This window comes from Tachypleus tridentatus, chromosome 2 (assembly GCF_004210375.1).
Source record: "Tachypleus tridentatus isolate NWPU-2018 chromosome 2, ASM421037v1, whole genome shotgun sequence".
NCBI classification, from domain to species: Eukaryota; Metazoa; Arthropoda; class Merostomata; order Xiphosura; family Limulidae; genus Tachypleus; species Tachypleus tridentatus.
Genome location: NC_134826.1, coordinates 20,229,326 through 20,253,379, shown reverse-complemented (window position 1 = coordinate 20,253,379; position 24,054 = coordinate 20,229,326). Strand labels below are relative to the sequence as shown.

At 37.3% G+C, this 24,054-nt stretch overlaps 1 protein-coding gene across 3 annotated transcripts in view; it reads left to right on the top strand.

Moving 5' to 3' along the window:
- LOC143239148 (protein madd-4-like) overlaps positions 1-24,054 on the top strand; it is a 64,792-nt gene that overhangs the window by 17,450 nt on the left and 23,288 nt on the right. For 2 of the 3 annotated variants that reach the window (XM_076480014.1, XM_076480000.1), the window contains exons 11-14: positions 12,130-12,259; positions 15,335-15,545; positions 17,629-18,550; positions 20,291-20,916. In XM_076480014.1, the coding sequence (XP_076336129.1) occupies positions 12,130-12,259; positions 15,335-15,545; positions 17,629-18,550; positions 20,291-20,916 (1,889 nt within the window). The remainder of the gene's footprint in view (positions 1-12,129; positions 12,260-15,334; positions 15,546-17,628; positions 18,551-20,290; positions 20,917-24,054) is intronic. The other variant, XM_076480007.1, reaches the window with a different exon arrangement.

Here is a 24,054-nt window from a genome sequence, read left to right as displayed (position 1 = left end):
TTGTATTCAAATGCTGGAGAATTCAGACATGACTTGGTCTGTTAATGGCTAACGAAAGACACTTCAAGCGACCTTCTAAAGAAGACTTAAACGAATTTAGTCAGACACATCTGTATAGAAGCTTACAGTGAGCTATTTCATATAAGCTCAGTTGATGGTGTAGGAATTTGCTAGTGTGTGGCTATAAAAAATTTACGAACCTGTGTAAATAATAGTTTGTTTGAATTTTGTGAATAAGATCTGTATAAAGGTTATACATTCCATTTGAATTTATGACTAAAGTAACATAGAAAATGAAGTATATATTTCAAATACGTGAACATATTAAACATATTTAACCATTGAATATACACACGAATCTATTCAGTATATGAAGTATAAGCAAGTACGTTAACGGAAGTCAAACCATAACTATGATAGTCTATGACAGTATGTAAATCCAAAGAAGGAATAATTGATATCAGTAGTTAAACAAAGGATTTGTGGCTACATTCAACGAGTTTAAAGTGAAATAAATCGTTGTACAATTTCACCTGTTCATAAAGTGACATACTCGTATTACAATGCAAATGGTAACATTGCTAAAATAGGAAATAATATTCTAAGGTTTGGGAAGATCAGTTCATCAGCCAAATGAGTTGCATCAGAGATCTGTTTACACCATCCTTACAAAGTTCCTGCCATCAAATTAATTCATTGTTGGACGTGGAATAATAAATTGCCATTTGGCGTGGCATGGCCAGGTGGGTTAAGGCGTGCGACTCGTAACCTGAGGGTCGCGGGTTCGCATTCCCGTCGCACCAAACATGTTCGCTCTTTAAGTCGTGGGGTTGTTATGATGTGACGGTCAATCCCAATATTCGTTGGTTAAAGAGTAGTCCAAGAGTTGGCGGTGGGTGGTGATGACTAGCTGCCTTCCCTCTAGTCTTACACTGCTAAATTAGGGACGGCTAGCACAGATAGCCCTCGAGTAGCTTTGCGCGAAATTCAACCAACAAACAGACAAAATTGTCATTTCTGGGCAACGGATTTGTCAGTACATAAAGTTCAATATGGTTCTTCTTTATTATGACATCTGGATCAATGAGCACAGCTCGAAGTGCACTCGCATGTTTTCTCCAGATCGTGGCCTCAGTTTTCCAGATATTATACCTAGAAAATGAATTGCCATGCTGTGTTCGTAGTCTTGGAGTGCTATTGGAGCGATGCTCCTGACATCCATATAATTCTGGGACATTTGTCTTTGGAATCCATAGACTGTGCTAATTCTTTGGCTTTGGGGTAAACAGTGGGAAACCAATAATCAACAGATGCACGGAGGTTGTATAAAAAGAAATTATCTGATCTACATTTTGAAAACCCATATAAGCATCAGTTGTCTTTCCTTGAAGACACGGCGCATGTAGAGACTTTGGTTCTTTTGCAATTATACAACTGATGTTATGCTCGAAATTAGTAAATGTATGACGTCGTCCATTTGCCTTACTTCGTGTTTTTGAACCTCGTATCCAATTCTCTCCTTCGATGCAAATACATGGGTCAACAGAAGGTTCTGAATTTGTAGACATAACTTTCTTCAACTGTGTCGAAAGTGGTGTGTTGGTCTTTTGCAGAGGTCTTTTTCTTAATACTAGAGTAAGAGCATCAGTGATATTTTGGAAAAACGTTTAGTGTTTGGGTAAATTGTCCAAAAATGAAAATGACTCTCAACAAGAATTCATTACATATATCCGATGGGAAGAAACCTCATAATCATAGCGTCCCCCGCTAGTACAGCGGTAAATCTACGGAGTTACAACGCTAAAATCAGGGGTTCGATTCCAGTCGATAGGCTCGGCAGATAACCCGATGCAGCTTTGCTAAAAAAACATACATAATCATGGCATGCTGTTAGGTTTAGAGACTGTAACGCACATCCTTGGTAATCAACATTTGGTTCAAAGTTCTTAATGCATGTTTCATCTCCTTTTCTATCGGAACTCAAGGAGGTTCATAAGTCTAGCCTTTGTAGTCTTTGATTTTAACATGTTCTCTCTGAAGAGTATTGCTGATGCAATAGTTTCTCCTATTATTCGCTCAAGGTCGGCTAAGTCGAAAAGTACTTCTTGTATTTTGGGTGTTTAGTTAAGCTTAAAATTCACTGGCAAACTATGAGAGAATTTCACACTCATTGGAAGAAATTTCATTCACTCTTATTGCTGTTCGTGAGTTCATGCACAGAAGCTCATTCGAAAATTTCACCAATTGTATCTGCAACTGGTTGCCTTATTTCGTTCTGTATTGTCTTACTGGCGCAGGTGGCATTTTTTTTGCACCTGAAAGGAGGTGTTCTATCAAAATTAGTTTCTGTACAAGAAAAATCAGCGCAATAAAATTATCTTCATTGTGGTCTAGGACCTCTTTGTATTCTATCCTGTCATCTCGATGTCTTCTTAAGCCTATCTGCTCTGTTGCAAAATATAAAACGAAATCAGCTATAGTTGGAAGGATTTGTTTATTGTCTTTCGTATTGTCAGCAATGATTGAAGTCCAGGATTAACCATTCAGGAACTCATTGGACTTACTAGAGTTATTGAATGACTTCTTTAAGTAAACACCCAAGATATGCTTTTCCACTTCTTATGAAAAGAAAACACAAAGGTGACACCATCCACTTTTGTAATAAGGGTACTGCTGTAAGTAATCCACTTATAGTCATGAATCCATGTCGATTGTAAAGCGGTTGTCTTAAATTGTCTTCAATTTTGAGCGTTTCATTGTGAAATTTCTAATGTAGAGGGTGCTTGCATCAACATTTATACAAATTACGCTTTCGTGGAGCCACTCATTAAGTACAGATGTAATATGTGTTGCTGAAATCGCTTCAGAAGGCTGTGTTGTAGTCGTATGTGTTGATTTGTCTTGACAGCATGCTTCGTTGGACTTCGGAACCCAAAATCAAAATAGAAGAGACAGCGTTGTTTTAGACGCTTAATGGGTTGAGGGTAGTTCGCTTAACATGACAAAAGTATAAAATATTGAGTATAAGGAATCAGTAATACCATTTAAACTAGCTAGGTAAGTAAAATGTAAAGTTGAATTAATATAACAGAAGCACATATATTGTAAATATGTAATACACTTAAAATGGTGCAAATTGTTTGAAAGAAGAATTGTTCGCCTGCGCAGATGTGCAATGTAAAACATATTATATTAAGTGACTGTGGGATTCCCTTGAGTCTAAATGTATGAATGGTCGACCGCTAGAGGCGCTACAGAAAATGTAACATAATGCTACAGACGTACCTATTTATTCGAGGTATTATCCAATGAAATTAGTTAGTCAGATCATGAATTTTAATTACTTAAGCAATGAATTATTCACTAATAATTAAATATATTTCTAAATGTGACATAACTTTTTTTAAAATATATAGAAAAAGAGTGAGGTAGTTACCCAAGCCACCCCCTAAATGTGCCGCTGAAGCTGAATGTTCTGATGTTGATTAAAAGTGCAACACGCTTTAACATTTGATGTTCGATTAAGACATCAGTTCTCCCGTATTGTGCACATATTTCCATAATAGTTTTTGCTTAAAAGCTCGACTAACTTATATAATGAGAGAAACAACGATACGTTATTAAAAAATTGTTGGATGGCGCAGTAGATAAGGTTTAAATGTCTTCTAATGCACTGCTGTAACAACTCCCTTTGCAAACATGTTCGTGCTCTGTGTTATTGCGTTGAATATCACGCCAACTTAGACATGAAAGCTCCGGGATTAATTACTGAGGAAAAACACGAAAGGTATAGACGAGAGAAAGAAATGTGGTAACCAAATCCTTTTTAACAGTTGATTCATTCTCGTTGTAGATAAGTGAAGAAAGATTTTCAGTTTTTGTTCCTCGCTTGTCTTATTGTCTTATTATGGAAACACAGATTATTAAAATATCGTTTTACAATAGCAAGTAATCAAACAAACAAATGAAACGTTCTCTGAGAATATTGTTGTACCCGAATTAGAAACAAACAACAACAAGTGAAATGCCTTGTTCCATTTATGATTGATACTAGAATTTATTATATTTATTATCAACATTTTATATTGTAATTTATTACAAGTAGAAAGCTGGTTACATTTGATATCTGAATAAATTGATGACTTAAATGTCTATGAAATGTGCAAAATTCATTGTGTTTGAAAAATGTGTAATTTATATAGAGATTATGAGCCATACATAATTGACTGAATACATCTATATCTGTACCCTTTGAAATACAAATACACCATACGTCAAACCTGATTACCATTAAAACTAAATAGTTCCCAGTTCTCTCATGAAAACGAGCAGGACACCAACCGAATCATAAAATAAAACTAGTTAGTAACTATTGTCTAGCTCTACGTATTCCCTCGGTGTGGATTCCTGTACGTGTTGAGGGGACCTTTCAAAAAAGGTTCAGTACTTTCAGTTTACCTCCTCTGGGATCTAAAAATGTTTGTGCGGTGACCCGTGAAGGGAAGGAGAGTATCCTGCTGGTTGAGAGGTGAGGGGTCAACCTTATCACACCACCTTGACCTCGAATTCTCGTAGATGGGAGGCCTTAGAGTGGCTCCCCAGGGTCAATTGGTTGGTTCATTTAGGCTAGGGTCAACCAATTACTAGTGTTGGACTTTCTCAACGGGTGTTGTGGAAATTGTGTCTGATGCTGGTGTTTGGGTATAGTGCTCACGAAACCATGGCATACTGCAATGTCCTTGTTTAGCATTGTAGTAAGTCCCCTCGTAGGGTTCCATGGTGGGTGGGGTCTTGGGCACTTAAATGCACACCCTATATTATGGACACCTCCCTCCATGAAAAAACCAAAAAGAATAAAAAATGAGAAAAGACGACTCTGTTGTACAGTCAGATTCTGTATCTCGATTTATAATTATGCATCATTCTTTATCAGAGAAATCCTTATGCCAAATGTCTCCCTTTCTATTCAAAAGGAATTATAGGGACTTGCTGGCTCCCCCAAGTCAATAAGGAAGTTACGATCTTGAGACATTTTGGTGGAAACATCTTCACTACAACATAATAAATTCCTCCTGAATCCGAAGAGCATCGGGTATATACCCATCGATGTTACTCCTCATGTAACTTTGGATTCTTCCAGAGGAGTTATAGTTGAAAGGGATTTAAAGAACATTCCCTAGTCGGAGATCCTCACTGGTTTTTCCCAGACAGGGCATTTCTGTGGTGCGCTGTATCTCTACTTGCAAAGACGGAATAGTGCTACTTACTCATGTAATTACACGTCCACCTGCCATTATCAAAGCAGGTTACTTAAATTGTAATGTGATACCATATGTTACAAATCCTCTCCGATGTTTTGAGCACCAGAGGTTCTGGATTTTTAACGTGTGCTCGTTATAGTGACAAATACCACGACACCTATGAACGTGAACTTGCACCACACAGTGTCAACTGTGGTGGTTCACACCCCTCGTACTCTCGTTCTTACCATAAATGGGTGGATGAGAAAGAGGTACAACGTTTGAAAACTGTAAACAATATCTTCTATCATGAGTCTTGGAAATTATTGTTCTCCACTTCATCTTGCTGCTGCACTCAGTTCCACTACTACAGTGAGAGTGCAGACTAATCCCTCTGTGCCCTCCAACAGAGTCATTTTCAAACCACCTAATGTTGCACCATCTCTCTCCTGCCCATCTTGCTATTCTTCTGCTTGTTTTTAACCAGAATGAGAATGCTTTTTCTGATGCGTGGTGCCAGGTCCTATGTTTTTTAAGCCTGTGAAGAATTCCAAGATTTCCTCAAACTACCGTCCAATTTCTTTGACGAGTTGTCTCTCTAAGACCTTAGGCAGGATGGCTAGTGCTCGTCTTGTTTGGTTTCTCGAATCAAACAACCTCCTCTCGCTCACCTAGTGTGGGTTCTAACAACAGTGCTCCACCGTTGACTGCCTGGGTCGACTTAAAATGTCAATCAGAGAAGCATTTTTCAAGCAACAACATCTTGTATCAGTATTCTTTGACCTAGAGAAGACTTACCATATTACGTGGAGATATGGCATTTTGCAAAACTTACACCCATATGGGTTGCGTGGCCATTTGTCCATTTTTATTAAAATTTTTTGATGGATCAGCGATTTCAAGCTCATGTGGGTTCGACACTTTCTCATTCTTTCCAACAGGAGCTTGGAGTCCCTCATGGCTGTGTGTTGAGTGTCACACTTTGAGCTGTGTGTTGAGTGTCACACTTTGGGCTGTGTGTTGAGTGTCACACTTTGGGCTGTGTGTTGAGTGTCACACTTTTCAGTGTAAAGTTTAATGCCATCATTGGACAACTTCCTCCTACCATAGGAAATGGGTTCTATGTCGACGACTTCCACATCTTCTGACAGTCGTTGAATATGAAGTTTATTATGTGGCAGCTACAGACTGCCCTTAATCGTTTACAGAATCGAACCACAGTAAAGGGTTCTACCTTTTCTCTCTCTCTCTCTAAAACCATTTGCATGCACTTTTGCCATCAACAAAGTATTTACACCAATCCTAAACTCAGTGTCGGTGAAGTTCTGCTTGCGTGCTCACTGAGGCAAAGTTCTTGGGGCTTATCTTGACCATAAGCTGACCTTTATACCATACATCAAGCTGCTACAAGTCAAATGTACAAGGGCACTGAACATCCTCTGTGTCCTCTATCCCACCTCTTTGGAAGTGGATCGATGTTCTATGTTAAAGATCTGTCGTGCCCTCATTCAATCAAAACTGGACTATGGGTCTCTGGTCAATGGCTCTCTTAGAATGTCGATATTGAAGGTTTGTTCCCCAGTCCATGAACCTCCTCTACACATTCACTGTTTGTCTTTACTGCATGCTTCAATTCTTACCAAATCATCTCACCTGGGTTTGTGTTTTCCTTCCTCAGTGGGTCATGCATTTTCAGAATAGATGGCCTGCCATTTGTTCCTATTGGCTTTCGTATCTAGGCACAGCTGGATAAACTCGATCTTTCCTTGAATGACATTGCTAAATCCGTTGGCTAGTCTATCCCACCATGCCTTATTACCATCCCCAAGTGTGATCTTTTATTGAGCCATCTGAAGAAGGCAGATACTTCCGATTAGAAATACTGTCTGTTATTTGCTAAACATCTTTCAAACCATCCTTCCATTCCTATTTATACAGATGATTCGAAATCAGTTGACTGTGTGAGCTCTGCCATGGTTTTTTTGTGGTTTGGTGGTTGCACATAGAATCCATTCTACAGTTGCTGGGTCCTTTGCCGAATTGTACGCCATTTCTTTGTCCTAGATCATATAGAAGCTTAACAGTACACGAACTGTTTTATTTATACTGATTTGCTTAGCTCTCTACTATCCCTGGAATCGCTTCACGTTAGTTCACACCCTGTTCTCGCCGATGTTCAAAACTGACTGGCCCATTTCCCTTTAACATGCACTTCTATCCAATTCTTTTGGATGTCAGGCCACGTTAGCGTTCGCGGGAACGAGCTCGCTGACACCGCAGCTACGTCTGTCTGCTCTGGTGCTGTCACTGCCGTGCCTGTACCACACGTGAATTATAGTCTTGTATTCAAGGCTCGGCTCTGTGCCAGTTGGCAATCGACTTAGAGTAAGCAACGTGAAAACAAGCTTTTCCAGATAAAACTGTCTATTGGACTTTGGCCATCTTGTTTCTGTAAGGATCGGAAAGAGGAAGTTGTCCTGGCTAGACTACGCGTTGGTCACAGTTTTTAACTCCTCGCTTTCCACACTAATGTGTGATCTGTGTGACACTCAAGCCACAATAGTTCATATTTTATTGTCATTCCGGCGTTACGACTAAACAACGGCACCATTTGAGACATGTTTTGTCCACAGGCTTACTCCTAACGCTGGACAGTGTCATGTTTTTAATTTTTTTAAGGGCCATTGGCCTTTTTAACACTTATTTAAAGTTTTACTTCAAAAATTGGATTTTGTTTTTTAAATATTTTTTTTACTAGTTTTAATAATTTTACTTTATTTGTCATTTTAAACCAGTTGTTTGGCGCAGACACCTTAGTCAATCAACCAACCAATCAGCTCCACGTATAAATACACAAGTTTGTTATAAACTAATCACGACATTTGGTGAACGTAATAATTACATTTGGTGAATGTATAACCGTGACATCTATTGACATTCGATCGTAACAATCTCGCCATAAATAATTAACAAAAAACATAAGAGCAATAGTATATTATGTTATACTACAGGACGACAAAACTACATAAATATGTACAGTACATATGAACTTTACAAAGTATAATACAATTACATTTACTGAGACATTATTAACTTCTTAAATTATAAAACCAAAAATATTCAAGAGGAATTTTTGTAAGAATTAAATTCTGATTTAATATTTTGAATGTTTTGACGAATCCTATACAGGATGTTCAAAAAGTCTGGAACCATAAACTCTTCATCGAATTTTTACAGAATTGTTCCACATACTGCTTCTGTAATTTAAAAGATGTTTGTAGGTAGTATTTCTATTCTCTTTGGACACGAATCATTGGCAATAGTCTACACTGTCACTCTACTTAAAATCTAGCTAGCAGCTTCCAAACAGCACTATGAGTAATATTTTCTCTATCCATCTCAGGATGGCGTTCAATGAATTCGACAGTAGCACTCCGCTGGAACTATTTTTCTCTGCCACACAACAGGATTAGCTTGACCTTCTTGTGCTTTGACAGCGCCATCTGAAATAAAGAAGCTCTAAAATCACCTATAGTTCCAAACTATTCGGACACCCTGTATAACCTTCCACATGTATTCACTTGGATGAAATGCTTGTAGACTTTTAAAGCGTAAAAGCAGTTTCTAAACCTAGATTTTCCTGAAGGAAGAAAGTGTCGTTAAAACATTGTTAACCTTGAATTAGCTAGTTTTGTGCAGTAAAACTTCTCTTCATAATCAGACTATTCTCTGGTTTCAAAAGCTAAAGTTCTGCTGCCTTCAAAACTTTCATCCTCACATCACAGGACTTTCAAAAGCTTCTGACACAAACATTCAACGCTCAGTTTTGATACTTCAATAAATACTTTCAGTTGTAACAATTTTTTACAAGTATAAAAGGTTATTCGATGTCATAGTAGAGTAAAATAAAATTAGATTTTAACGGAAATTGGTTGGTTATCCATAGAATTGTTATAAGAAGAATCCAAAACAAATTAATTACTGCAATAAAACTGATAAATTTAAACTGCTTTATTTAGCTTGTGTGTGTGGCGTGTTTTTCTTGTAGCATAGCCACAACGGGCTATCTGATGTGTCCACCGAGGAGAATCGAACTCCTGATTTTAGTGTTGTAAATCTCAGGGGGAGACACTTCATTTAGCTTGTGCGTGTGTGCGTGTTTGTGTTTGTTTTGTTGCAAAGCCACAACGAGCTATGTGATGTGTCCACCGAGGAAAATAGAAATTTCAATATTGTAACTCTCAACACAGGAACATTTCATTTAGCTATACGGGTCACTATGCCAACTCAAGTATGGATTGAAAATTATTTTAAAATCTGACTAACTAGTATCACTTTACTTTTCTATGAACTTTTAATTACAGTATTTATATATTCTTATAGCAATTCTACAAATACTTTACCTTAAAACACCGCCACGTGTTAAGTTTGAAAGTGTGATATTATATGTTTCACCCACAATAACGTATTTAAACACACAAAAGCTGTTTACGATAAAATTCTGTTTTGATAATTAAAATAGAATTAGGGCTATGAGTGTTCTCAAACTTTGCTAGTTATTAATTTCATCGTAATACCAATACATACAATCATGAGACATGTTAAATGTATAACGAATTTCATCAACAGGGAACAAAGCTGTAAAGTGCTATTGAACAAGGATCGTAAAGTATTGATTACGATGAGGAGTTATTGTGGACATAAATACGTTTTAACATACAATGACTGCTCAGTCGTACTAAGTAGCACAATGTTGGACTTTAGAGATAAAAGTGATTTAATAAATTCAGTGCATCTACAGTGGCGACACAATCTACTTAAACTCGTAAACTTGAACGTTTATGTGAAATAGTTCTAATTAGAATACCCTTGTAATACGGTGATATGAATTTATCCATCATACCTTATTATTATTTATTTACGATTTCTTTTTATTATGGCTATATTTTACTAATTTTTGTTTTGTTTGTTAAGCTACACGATGTACTTTCAAGGCTCTATCCACCGCGGGTATCAAAACCCGTTCCTAAGCGATAATATCTGTCAAATGTGCCGTTGAGCCACTAGAGGGTGCTATTAAAAAGACAGAAAAAAATATCAGTATTTTATCTTATGGACCTTCCATGGGTTTAGTATGAGTATTATCTTTAGATAAACCAAAAGTCCACATAGTTCTTTGGACTTTTATCACGTCATCGCACGTTACTAACACTGTTCACTAATAAACGATTGAAAACAAAACAAAACACACGCACACAAATGCCGGCCCGGCATGGCCAGGTGATTAGGCTCGACTCGTAATTTGAGGATCGTGAATTTGAATCCATGTCACATCTAATATGTTTGCGTTTTCAATCGTAGAGTCGTTATTTTATTACGGTCAATCCAGCTATTCGTTGGTAAAAGGATAGCCCAAGAGTTGGCGGTGGGTAGTGATGACTAGCTGCCTTCCCTCTAGTTTTACACTGCTAAATTAGGGATTGCTAGCGCAGACAGGCCTCGTGTAGCTTTGCGCGAAATTAAAAAAACAAACAAACGCATAGGTTAATAACATTTACTGCGTATGAAAGTTTGTTTAATGTGGGATAGTTTATACACTTAAACATTGTAACATTGTGTATGTGTGTCTCTAGAATTGTTTATAAATTACTAGTACACAAACCCGTCAAAAACAGCGGGAAACCAAAGCCTATTACATCTGAATCCTTACATATGTAGTTGCAACTTTGTCGTCCGTAAATCTATAGCAGGAAAATAAAAAATCTTCAAACTTTAAAAAAAAAATGGTTTGGTTTGAATTTCGCGCAAAGCTACACGAGGACTATCTACGCTAGCAGTCCCTAATTTAGCAGTGTAAGACAAGAGGGAAGGCAGCTAGTCATCACCACCCACCGCAAACTCTTGGGCTACTCTTTTACCAACGAATAGTGGGATTGATTGTAACATTATAACGCCCCCACGGCTGGTAGGGCGAGCATGTTTGGCGCGACGCGGGCGCGACCTTCGGATTACGAGTCGCTCGCTTTACGCGCTTGGCCATGCCGGGCCCCACAGGTTAGAGAGAAAGCAGGTAGTTAGCACCACCCACCATTAACTCTTGGGCTACTCTTTTACCAACTAAAAGTGGGATTGATCGTCATATTATAACGCTTGCACGGCTGAAAGGGCGAGCATGTTTGGTGTGATGGGGAGTCGAACCCGCGACCCTCAGATAACGAGTCGAGTGCCTTATCCACCTGGCCATGTCGAGCCCTTTAAAAAAACCACAAAAACCTCTACCGTGAACCTTATCCACCTGGCCATGTCGAGCCCTTTAAAAAAAAGCACAACAACCACTATCGTGAACAACATTTACTTCAGCTAAAGAGCATCTTCCCAGAATTCATTGATCGCAGTTATTTTATTAATACATAAATTGCACTTTAGCAATAGTTCTATTAAAACTTCATATCTCATATATACGTAATAATCGTTCAAAACCTCTCTTTATAACAAACAACAAATTAATTTCACTCGGTGATAAATATATCCTTTGCATAAAAACGCCCTCTTTGAAAGGCTTTTATATAGAAGAGAAGGTTCTGAAGTTTAGGAGTTGTTTATACCTTTTGTTAGGTATTGATTTCAATTAAAGTGAGAACACGCAATAAAAAAACGAAGTGCTATAGGAGAAAAAGTGAAACTGGGCTTTTGAAACTTACAAAATTTGGATAAATCAAACGTGATCGACTGATTGACCAACCGACCGACACTTGACACATATGATTATGACTTTCTGTAGAGAAACTAAACTGTGTATCGCATAATACATAATACCAACCTTGTTGTAAGTGCGAAGCTTTTGTGCGAGATGTTTATGTCATATCTTATAAATACAATAATTTTACAGGAACCCAAGAGTTGATGGTTGAATGTGTTCGTGACTACGATACTTTGGTGGTAGCGCCATATCTCTGTGATATTGACAAGAAACCTAACATTGTTACACAGACATGCAACAATTTTCCATGTCCATCGAGGTAGGTTATTTTCATTTTTTTATTTTAGTTTAGTGTAATAGCAAAAAAAAAAAAAGACCATTATTTTGGGGTCTTCTTAACTTTATTTTGGGTCATTCCATGCCAACTCACCCAGAAAAAGAGAACTTTTCCCAGTTTATGTTATAGATTTTCTTGAAAAGAAATTCAAGCCAAAACTTGATTTATTCAGGCCTGCAAAATGCTACAGCTGCAGGCCCGGCATGGCCAAGTGATTAAGGCCCTTGATTCATAATCTAAAGGTCGCGGGTTCGAATCCCTGTCCCACCAAATATGCTCGCTCTTTTAAGGGACGTTATAATGTGACGGTTTGTCTCACTAATCGTTGATAAGATTAGCCTAAGAGCTGGATGGTGGCGACTAGCTACGTTCACTCTAGTATTATACTACTAAATTAGGGACAACTAATGCACGTAGCTCTGATGTAACTGCACGAAATTCAAACGAAATCTACCGTTGTACTGAACTGCTGAAGGACCTCACCCTCCAGGGTATGAACATTTCTTACCCAAACACCGAGAGAGAACTGCTGAATAAATCAAAATGAAGTTTTTCATTGAATTTTTTTAACATGAACTGGGAACCCTTGGTGTGTTGGCATAGGATAACTCTTTTGTATTTTATGGATTGGCATTTTTCTCAGCAATCATGCTTTTTCATGTCCTGAGAATGTCTACTTGCAATATTTCATACCTAGATGGCAGCGCGGCTTGGATTTATGAAGGTGGAAACTGTTAGTATGGGAAAAGAAAGCTAAGCCTCGTTTTAATCGAAATATAAAAACAAATTTTCACACTAGCGATTTGTTGTCGTAACTGTCACCACTTGTTAGATCCACGTACAGTATGATATTGAGTAATTCTACACTATTATTTGCTACAATATTTACTGTAAAGAACTAACGTTAGAAAATTTCACAAAATTATTCATTTTCTACATAAATTGCACAGAAATCCTGATTAGTTAGTAAAGTAAACTAAAATATTAATGGTAGTTTTGCTTATATTTTTTTTTGTGAGGTGTTCAAATTATTACAAAATCCTGTAAACATTAAGTTGCCAGTTCATGTTGAGTTTGCTGCATAAATAGTTTAGAAGCAGGTGTTTACAGCGTTAATGGAGTCAGACATCATAAGTAATTTTAGGGTTATGTCTACATGTACTTGGTAGGGGAGAACACGAGCATGTTTCAAAAGTAAAAAACGAGAACATTGTCCTGCGCATGCGTAACACCGTCATGTTGTGCACAATGTTAACTTCCAGTTCCTAACCATAACAAAACTCTTGATGATACAGTTTTACAGATGTCTGTAATAAACCCATGCAAATCAGGTTAGTCCTAAGACAGATGGTATAATCCAAATAAGGTAAAAAAAACAAACAAACAACCTGTGACGTATACAAGAAACAGTGTTTTAGTTGATCTCATAACAGGGTCTGCGTATATCCGGGTAATTTAAAGTTAAAGCTACGTAGTACACAATGGATTTGGTTACAAACAGATTCCTTTGTTTGGACTCGACTTGTAATAGAAACTTTCATGCTTGAAGGAACCAGTTTGACACGCAAGTTCTCGTTCGGTAACACACTTACAAACTGAGCTCCACTCGTGTAAACTTAGCGAAACTTTAAGTCTTGTTTAAATACATCGATGGTAAGGTTTAAGAAACAAGGCTTTTGAAATATGATAGCAGGAACAACAAGCTTCTAGAGTGTAATAAAATATTTATCTTTTTACACGACACTGAAAAGCAAATAATAGTTTGTAGTTTATTACGCACGTAGATATTTGCAGTTACTAATAACAATGTCATAATAATTAATGATTTAGAAAAAAATTCATCTTATTTTCACAAAAAGTGTTTTCGTTTCTGAAGGAAAACTATCAATCGATAGTGTGATTTTATAGATCGTAAATAGCTCGAACCACTGGTAAAGCAACGAACATAAGGATATACACTGATAGGTATTTTCACGAAAAGAAATCCATCATTGAATAATAGAAGCAGTAACTGGAACTTAAGGCAGATAAAAATACATTACATCGTATGTCAGTTTGTCTTCGGTACGACGTAATTGACGTTTTGAAAACGACAAATGAAATTAAAATAACAATTATTTTACAGCTAATACAGTATCTATTAATATGGTCATTTGTCAGGTTTCTTAACCAGAAAAATCACTTTCAAATGTCTCTTGGTGTAGCTATTTTGTTTTGGAGTACACTAGATTCAGCACAGTGAGTGCCGAACTCACTGTTAACATTGATGCGTAGTGACCAGTTCTCTTTAACACTCGCGCACTTTTCACTGGTTACCTTACTAGGAGTGAACTTACATGTACGCCCTAATAATACACTCATAACGTGTTAATCTTATGAAATATTTTAATATATAACTAGAGACAGTTCGTCATCATAGCCGCGTGTGTGTCTCATTGTTTATAGTTGCAATAAAAGCCACTATAGTAAATATTCTCACGCGCAGGGTTGAAGGGGAAAAACCCTGCACGAGCACCCCTGTTTGGAGATCAGGCAACTATCATGTTTAATTGTTTTTCTGAGTGTGTTTTAGCGCAAAACCACATAAAGAATGCTCACGTTATGTTTGTTGCAAGAGTGAAACTCCAGATATAAGTAGTGGCTTATTTAGGTAGGGGCTAGAGAGGGCTCAACCCCAGAGCTCATGGTCTTAATGGGGAATCGTTAATAATATTATTCTATGTAAAATTAGATGGGATGTAGGCTTACAAAAATTATTAGCCCCTGGAGCCACACAGCCTTAAATCCGCTACTGGATATAAGCTCTCAAGGTTTACCGCGAAATCGCCGCCAGAGGGGAGGCAAAATGTAATACATTTAACTATTTAAGACTCTCGCACTTGAATAAACCAGCAAATCGAATATTCTTTTCTGTTATCTTTAACTACTTTTATTTTAATAAACGTGGTTTTAATCTCGTGCAACAGTTTTGGGTTTGTTACATGAAGAACAGGATGTCTCCTTCTTCTGCCAAAAACAAACAAACCATTACAGTAATAGAACCACTCTTTTATTTAGATGGAACCTGACGGAGTTTTCTTCATGTTCCAAAAGTTGTGGAGGCGGGATACAAAACCGAAAAATTCAGTGCATTCAAGAGCTGGAACGTAAAGAGAGAAGTGTGTTGGTTCTTAGAAATAACATGTGTCCACAACCTCCACCGAGGTCTCAACAATATTGCAATGTTATCGACTGTCCCGCCAGGTGGCAGGTTGGAGAGTGGAGTAAAGTGAGTTTTTTATTATTAAACAAAGACTTAAATAATCGGCTCTCTATGGTCTTCCTCACCACATGTATCAACACTTTAATTTTAGCGTCGTAAGATGCGAGAGTCACCCGCTAAGCCTCGGGGAGGGAGTTAGTACAGCGAACGACATATCTTAACTCACTATTAACGTTGGGTTTCTGTTACAGAAAGCATAAGGTTAGTGTAAACATGTTCCAGACGTAAACTAGCAAACGAAAACCATATATTATTAACACTAGTTTTAATGAACTTTGTGATTAATATGACACTAGATGAGTATTGTTCATTTGATTTTATAACTTGTTAATTAATCGAATAATGAACGAGCGTGAAAATATGGAATGTTACCATAATGCACATAATGTTTTTGTGTTTATTGTAATATGAGGTACAAAGAAAATTATTTTCTTGGTGATCGTAAAATATAATCAATTGAAAGCAACCATATTACCTTGTTTCCGAAAAGAAATCATTTTGACTTTTTCGTGTGAAAATAAACCAAGTACAAGATATTTAGATCACTTGATAAAATATGTTAAAATATTTGAGGCTTAATTTCTTGTTTTTTTTTATTTTCGCGCAATGCTACACGAGGGCTGTCTGCGCTAGCCATTTTTAATTCAGCAGTGTAAGACTAAAGGGAAGGCAACTATTCATCACCATCGCAGCCAACTCTTTTAACAACGAATAGTGTGATTGATCGTAATTTATAACGCCCCCACAGCTGAAAGGGCGATCATGTTTGGTGCAACAGGGGTTTGAGCAGATGACCCACAGCTTGCGAGACAAGCGCCCTCTAACGCCCTAGTTATGCTGGGCCTGTTGAGGTTTCAGACCCTCTTCCTTGTTGATACGTGAATTAACCATTGGATTTATCAACTGATTTAACTCTCTTTTTATAACTGCAATATTACAAAGGTATTTAAACTCAATATAACGAATTATATATTATTCTAGTATTTAACCAAAGTTACACTTGACGACAATAATAAATTGATCAAATTTACTAAAAATACGTTTTTTGTTGTTTATTTTAATGGCGCAATTTCTCAATGAAAACTGTGTTCGTGGCGTGAGAATACAAATGATTCTTCCACCTCAACTCTGAAAGTATCAACAAACTTAACGAACTACTTTAACATATTTTAATAACTGTACAATTAAACTTGTTAAATGTTATTGATTTGCAGACAGTATGAACCAGGATAACCAATCAGAACAACATCCCGTACGTCACGGGCGTTTGTTTAGTTATAATTATTTCGTGCTGTCGGATACGGATTGAAAATTATTTTTAAATAACACTGAAGAACTACAACAATGAAAAAAATATTTTGTTTTGTTGAATTAATATGATATTGTTTCAAGTAGCTTGCATCCAAAGTAACTGAAACATAGAAAATGAAAGAAAGTAGATTTTCTCCCGCCTTTGTGGTAGAAACAACCTTGTATAGCGACATCTTTCGGACACTGTTGACATAAAATGTTTAAAAATTACGCGTTACCAACTTAATTCAATTTACATGTAACCGTTGTTTTAAAGCAGTTTGCTGATATAAATAGCGGCATGGCCCTGTGGGTTAAGACGTTCGACTCGTAATCTGAGGGTCGCGGGCTCGAATCCCCGTCGCACCAAACATGCTCGCCCTTTCAGCCGTGGGGCGTTATAATGTTACGGTCAACCTCACTAGTCGTTGGTAAAAGAGTAGCCCAAGAGTTAACTTCGGATGGTAATGACTATCTGCCTTCTTTCTAGTCTTACACTGCTAAATTAGGGACGGCTGGTGCAGATAGCCCTCGTGTAGCTTTGCGCGAAATTTTTAAAACAAATATCGTCTCCATCATTACTGTTTCTATCGTGTCCTAACTGGTTTGTATAGCCCTGGTTTGGGGGGTACTGGATGTAACAGTTGATGCATTATCATTATAAACTCTTTTTTTTTTTCAATTAGATATTCTCATTGATAAATATTATTATTTATTATTTTTTGTGCGATTTAGTTCCTACCTTATTTTAACTTTTAATCGTTTTGGTTAAACACGTTTTAAAAATTGTCTTCCTTAGTGTTCTCATCTGTGTGGCGGAGGAGTACGAACCAGAAAAATAAAGTGTGTTAAAGTAGTTCCTTTTGACCACAAAATCAACCAGCCTCAGTCTAGTTGCCAAGGTGATAAACCAGCAATGCAGGAAATTTGTGGAATGAAACCCTGTCAAGAGAAAAACAAATCCAATATTGAACGGCCACCTTCCATCAAGATTTCAAAGCAAGACTACATCCAGCAAGAACCAATCAGAAATGTAAAGCTGGACATTGGGGGCAGAGCGGTTCTCTTAGAAAGAACCACTGTCAGAATCAGATGTCCAGTTCAAAGGTTTAACAGGTCACATATTCGATGGCAGAAAGAACACAAGGACTTGGCAGCAAGTCGAAAGTATCGGTTTAGTAACAGGGGAACACTTAAAATAAAAAATATATCACTTATGGACGCAGGACAGTACACCTGTAGGGCGGGGTCCGCGAAGGCAGATATAACCTTAATTGTCAGACCTTTACCTTTCAAACACCTAAAGGAAGGCATAGCTGTTGAGGGTTCTAACTTATTAGGAGATAAAAAAGATCCCCACATTAAACTTACCCAACAATCATACACTCAGAGTTATCCTAAAGAGAGAGTTAACCTCAAGATTGGTGGCATGGCTACTCTTTATTCAGGATCAGATGCAAAAATTCGTTGTCCAGTATCAGGTTATGATAGGTCGCTAGTACAATGGTTTAAAGGAAATATGAAATTATCTCATAATAACAAGTATGAAATCTCGCCTACTGGTGCCATGACAATCAAATCACTGAGACTGCAAGATAGCGGCAAATACACCTGTGTAGCTGGTTCATCTAGAGCTCACATGATCATAGACGTCAAACCAGTTTACTCAAAGTTCTCTCATGATGTGGACCGCACAGTAGAAAGACCAGAAGTTCCCTCAGGTACAACTACGACTGTTATAAGTGTTAAATTCCATCATTAGAGTACATCCTTTCTTAAGGCAGACACAAAATAACAATACTATATATATATATATATAGGATAGTATCTTAGATGAATGAAGCCTAAAACTGAGAAGTTGTCAATGGATATCATAACTTTGCTGTAATGTAAGCATGCGCGTTTTCATTATTACAATTCGCTAAGCCTTTCGCATTCCCAGGATGTTTTTTGAATTTCTGTCAATAACTGCATCTAACATGAATAGAATGATTGATTCTCCTGTGAATCAGTTTGAGAAATATCCTGCTGATTCTATTTAATGATCAAACATCAGAGATAGTGAACGGTAAACCTGTGATGCTTCTGTGTCAAAAACTTGTTGTATTTGACTGATGTGTTATCAGTATTGATGCTGCACTACAAAACTTGGGTATTAGGTCCTTTATTCAGACTGATAATAAGATACGTAAGTGAATGGAATAGTAGTAGAGACTCAAAAAGTAGAGATTTACAGTAGAATCGTGAAATTCATTTCAAACGTATTTTAAACCAATTATGTTTAAAAGATTTACAGTAATATTGTGAAATTCATTTCAAACGTATTTTAAACCAATTATGTTTAAACGATTTACAGTAGAATTGTGAAATTCATTTCAAACGTATTTTAAACCAATTATGTTTAAAAGATTTACAGTAGAATCGTGAAATTCATTTTACATCTTTTCTAAATTATGAGTCTTTTTTTCTCTATTGTTCTCTGTTCTCCATAGATAGCTTCATTTGTATCCAAAATAACCGTTTTTTTATGCACATATGTATATCTCTATAATATGATGAAAGAAACACACACAGGATCACACGCAAAAGGTGCAATAAATTAAAAACCAAACTCTAGCGCTTTCGATTGTTTGTTTGTTTGTTTTGAATTTCGCGCAAAGCTACTCGAGAGCTATCTGCGCTAGTCGTCCCTAATTTAGCAGTATAAGACTAGAGGAAAGGAAGCTATTTATCACCACCCACCGCCAATTCATGGGCTACTCTTTTACCAACGAATAGTGGGATTAACCGTTACATTATAACGCCCCCACGGCTGAAAGAACGAGCATGTTTGGTGCGACCGGGATTCGAACTCGCGACCCTCATATTACGAGTCGAACGCCTTAACCCACCTGGCCATGCCGGGCCATAGCGCCTTCCAATAGTTGAGTATTTGTGTTCGTGAACTTAATTATATATACACATACATATATGTTATGTGAAATCTGAAAGAACCATTTTTCGTTTTTTCAAGGCCCGGCATGGTTAGGTGGGTTAAGGCGATCGACCCGTAATATAAGGGTCGCGGGTTCGAAACGTCCGTCGCACCAAACATGCTTGCTCTTTTCAGCCGTGGGGGCGTTAAATGTGACGGTCAATCCCATTATTCGTTGGTAAGAGATTAGCCCAAGAGTTGGCGATGGGTGGTGATGACTAGCTGCCTTCCCTCGAGTCTTACACTGCTAAATTAGGGATAGCTAGCGCAGATAACCCTCGAGTAGCTTTGCGCGAAATTCAAAACAAACCCTTTTTTCATAAGCAAATGATTCGAATTTAAAAACAACGGTATTTTAGAATTGTTAGAATATACCGATCATTTTAATTCAAATTGATTTTAAGAATTTTTGTTTAGAAAAAATGTTCGAAATTTACGTGATTTTGTTTTGATTATTTTTGTTTAATGACCATCACTGATAACCAAGAAGAATACAGTCACGAGGACAGTGGTCACGGGATAACGTCGTCAGCGGTGGATGATACTAAGAGTCACTTCGATTTTAGGCCTAGGACTACTAATCCAGAAGCGAGACCTCTAGCGAGATTTTTCTCCGATGATGAGAGTTACGAAAAATCGTTTTATGAGATTTTAAGACCAGAGAGATTAACCGGTTCTTCCAGGTTTCCACTTTCATCCACCTCTTCTCACGACGCTTCGAAACCAACATACGTAACAGAATTTGACTCATGGGAGCTCCACCATAGTGGTAGACCAGATTTTCATCTAGGACGCAAGGACATACACCAAATAGTTACTCCACGAGACAGTGAACAGTATATTAATGGGTCGTCCAGGCAAACCGACCACCATTCTTTTCCTCGGTTACAAAGTTTATTAAAAAACATGTCAAAAGCTTGGGGAAACTCGAAAGACTCTTTGAATAGATATCTTTTCATAAAAGATCAGAAAGAAAATCCAAACTTCAATCGAACTGCTAACAAGGGAGTCAAGCATCTTTTCGAAAGAGAATGGACCGAAACTTTAAAGTTCGAATGGTTTATCACTCCTTGGTCTACGTGTTCAGGGACTTGTGGAGAGAAAGCATTCCAGGTACACTAGATCCGTTGTTGATAAACATATAGTTATTTCTAGTTCATTATAATGAGCCCAGCATGGCCAGGTGGGTTAAGGCTTACGACTCCTAATACGAGGGTCGCGGGTTCAAATCCCCGTCGCACCAAACATGATTGCACTTTCAGCCGTGGGGACGTTATAATGTTACGGTTAATCCCATTATTCATTGGTAAAAGAGTAGCCCAAGAATTGGCTGTGGGAGGTGGTGATCAGCTGCCTTCCCTCTAGTCTTACACTGCTAAGTTAGGGACGGCTAGCGCAGATAACCCTCGTGTAGCTTTGCGCGAAATTCAAAAACAAACAAACCAATCAGGATAATGATTGACAGAACTAAACGATTAAGGTAGGAAGAGTAAGTTGAAACCCATTTTTAAAAATTTATCCAGACAGTTTACTGTGGAGAAAACCACAATAACTGTCGAAGAAAGAAATCGAGACGATAGATGCGTAACTACAAATCGTTCATTCAAAATTCTGTTTTTCCCATAAATTATCTTACAACCAAAAGCTACTTTTGACTCGCCTAAGATAATTAGTGCTTTGTTTTTTAAACATTATGATAAATATGAGAATCTTTGCTACAAATTCATGTCTCATTACAAGTTATTCACGTTTCAAGACCACCATTTATATTACAAATTCGAATCTTATTAGAAACTATTTACGTTTTAAGACCTTCCTTTACTACAAATTCATATGTTGTTACAAGCTATTTACGTTTTAAGACCTTCCTTTACTACAAATTCATATGTTGTTACAAGCTATTTACGTTTTAAGACCTCCCTTTAATACAAATCCATATCTTATTACAGGCCACTTACGTTTTAAGACCACCACCCCATTTCTTAAAAAAAACAAAAAACAACTAATCCCTCTAGGCGTCGCACCAAGTTTCGACATGTTACATTCCAGAGGGCGCTGGGTGGTAGAAATAAACCACTTTACACTGCTCCTCAGACTCTTTTCTTTTTCAGCTTTAAGTTCCATGACAGATGAAAAATAGATACAGCTGTATATAGCAGTAATGGTTTTAGATGTTTCAGCGTTTCCATCTTCTCCTTTAGTTTAGTTGTTGTTGTTGTTTTTAATTGAGCACAAAGCTACACAATGGACTATCTGTGCTCTGCCCACCACGGGTATCGAAACCCGGTTTTTAGCGTTGTAAGTCCACAGAAATACCGCTGAGCCACTGGGGGCCCATCTTCCCCACAATCAACTTCATACACCTTACTTTCTTCTAATATAATTCGATTTTCACCTCTCAGGTTATTTGTCATTCCAATTACACTTCTGTGTGTGTTTTCTTATAGCAAAGCCACATAGGCCTATGTGCTGAGCCCACCGAGGGGAATAGACACCCTTATTTTAACGTTGTAAATCCGTAGACATACCGCTGTACTAGCGGGGGGTATTGATCTTTTTTCTTGATTTTCAGAATCATTTCTTTACTTCTAGTTAATATGATTTGCTTTATTCAAACATGAATCCAAATGTAAACAACATCTGCAAACACCACAGTCTGATTTCTTTCTATGTTTATGTTCCTGTCAGACATTTCACATATTTTACTTATGAATATATTTTTGTTAGTCAGAAGGAGAAGTTTCTTTAGACTGTATTATTAGATTACGGTTACATAGTGTGGCGTGTCTAATCCGTTATTCAGCTCTGACATTTGTTTTCGTGAATTTGAGATTTTTGTTCTCTCGACCGGGAGGCATTAAAATAAATTGAAACAAAAAAAATAGTTTTTATACATGGCGTGATGCAAAGAGTAAAAACCAGAATGAAAATCGTTTTTATTAATCAAGGTGTTGAGGTAGATAATTAGAATTAACTTACGGAACGGCTGCAAATTATTCAACGCAATCAACTTTCACACGGAATTCTTGTCCTTAATCACTGAAACTGTTTACAGATGACTTAATTATACAAACTATAAGTTTTCACACAGATGATCCAATTGTACAAACTGTTAGTCTTCACACAGATGACCCAATTGTACAAACTGTTAGTCTTCACACAGATAATCCAATTGTACAAACTATTAGTCTTCACACAGATGATCCAATTGTACACACTGTTAGTCTTCACACAGATGACCCAATTGTACAAACTGTTAGTCTTCACACAGATGATCCAATTGTACAAACTATAAGTTTTCACACAGATGATCCAATTGTACAAACTGTTAGTCTTCACAGAGATGATCCAATTGTACAAACTGTTCGTCTTCACACAGATGACCCAATTGTACAAACTGTTAGTCTTCACACAGATGATCCAATTGCACAAACTGTTAGTCTTCTCACAGATGACCCAATTGCACAAACTGTTAGTCTTCTCACAGATGATCCAATTGTACAAACTGTTAGTCTTCACACAGATGACCCAATTGTACAAACTGTTAGTCTTCACACAGATGACCCAATTGTACAAACTGTTAGTCTCCACACAGATGATCCAATTGCACAAACTGTTAGTCTTCACACAGATGATCCAATTGTACAAACTGTTAGTCTTCACACAGATGATCCAATTGTACAAACTGTTAGTCTTCACACAGATGCCCAGATTGTACAAACTGTTAGTCTTCAATTGTACAAACTGTTATCTTCACACAGATGATCCAATTGTACCACTGTTATTGTACAAACTTGTTAGTCTTCACACAGATGATCCAATTGTACAAACTGTTAGTCTTCACACAGATGATCCAATTGTACAAACTGTTAGTCTTCACACAGATGATCCAATTGTACAAACTGTTAGTCTTCACACAGATGATCCAATTGTACAAACTGTTAGTCTTCACACAGATGATCCAATTGTACAAACTGTTAGTCTTCACACAGATGATCCAATTGTACAAACTGTTAGTCTTCACACAGATGATCCAATTGTACAAACTGTTAGTCTTCACACAGATGATCCAATTGTACAAACTGTTAGTCTTCACACAGATGATCCAATTGTACAAACTGTTAGTCTTCACACAGATGATCCAATTGTACAAACTGTTAGTCTTCACACAGATGATCCAATTGTACAAACTGTTAGTCTTCACACAGATGATCCAATTGTACAAACTGTTAGTCTTCACACAGATGATCC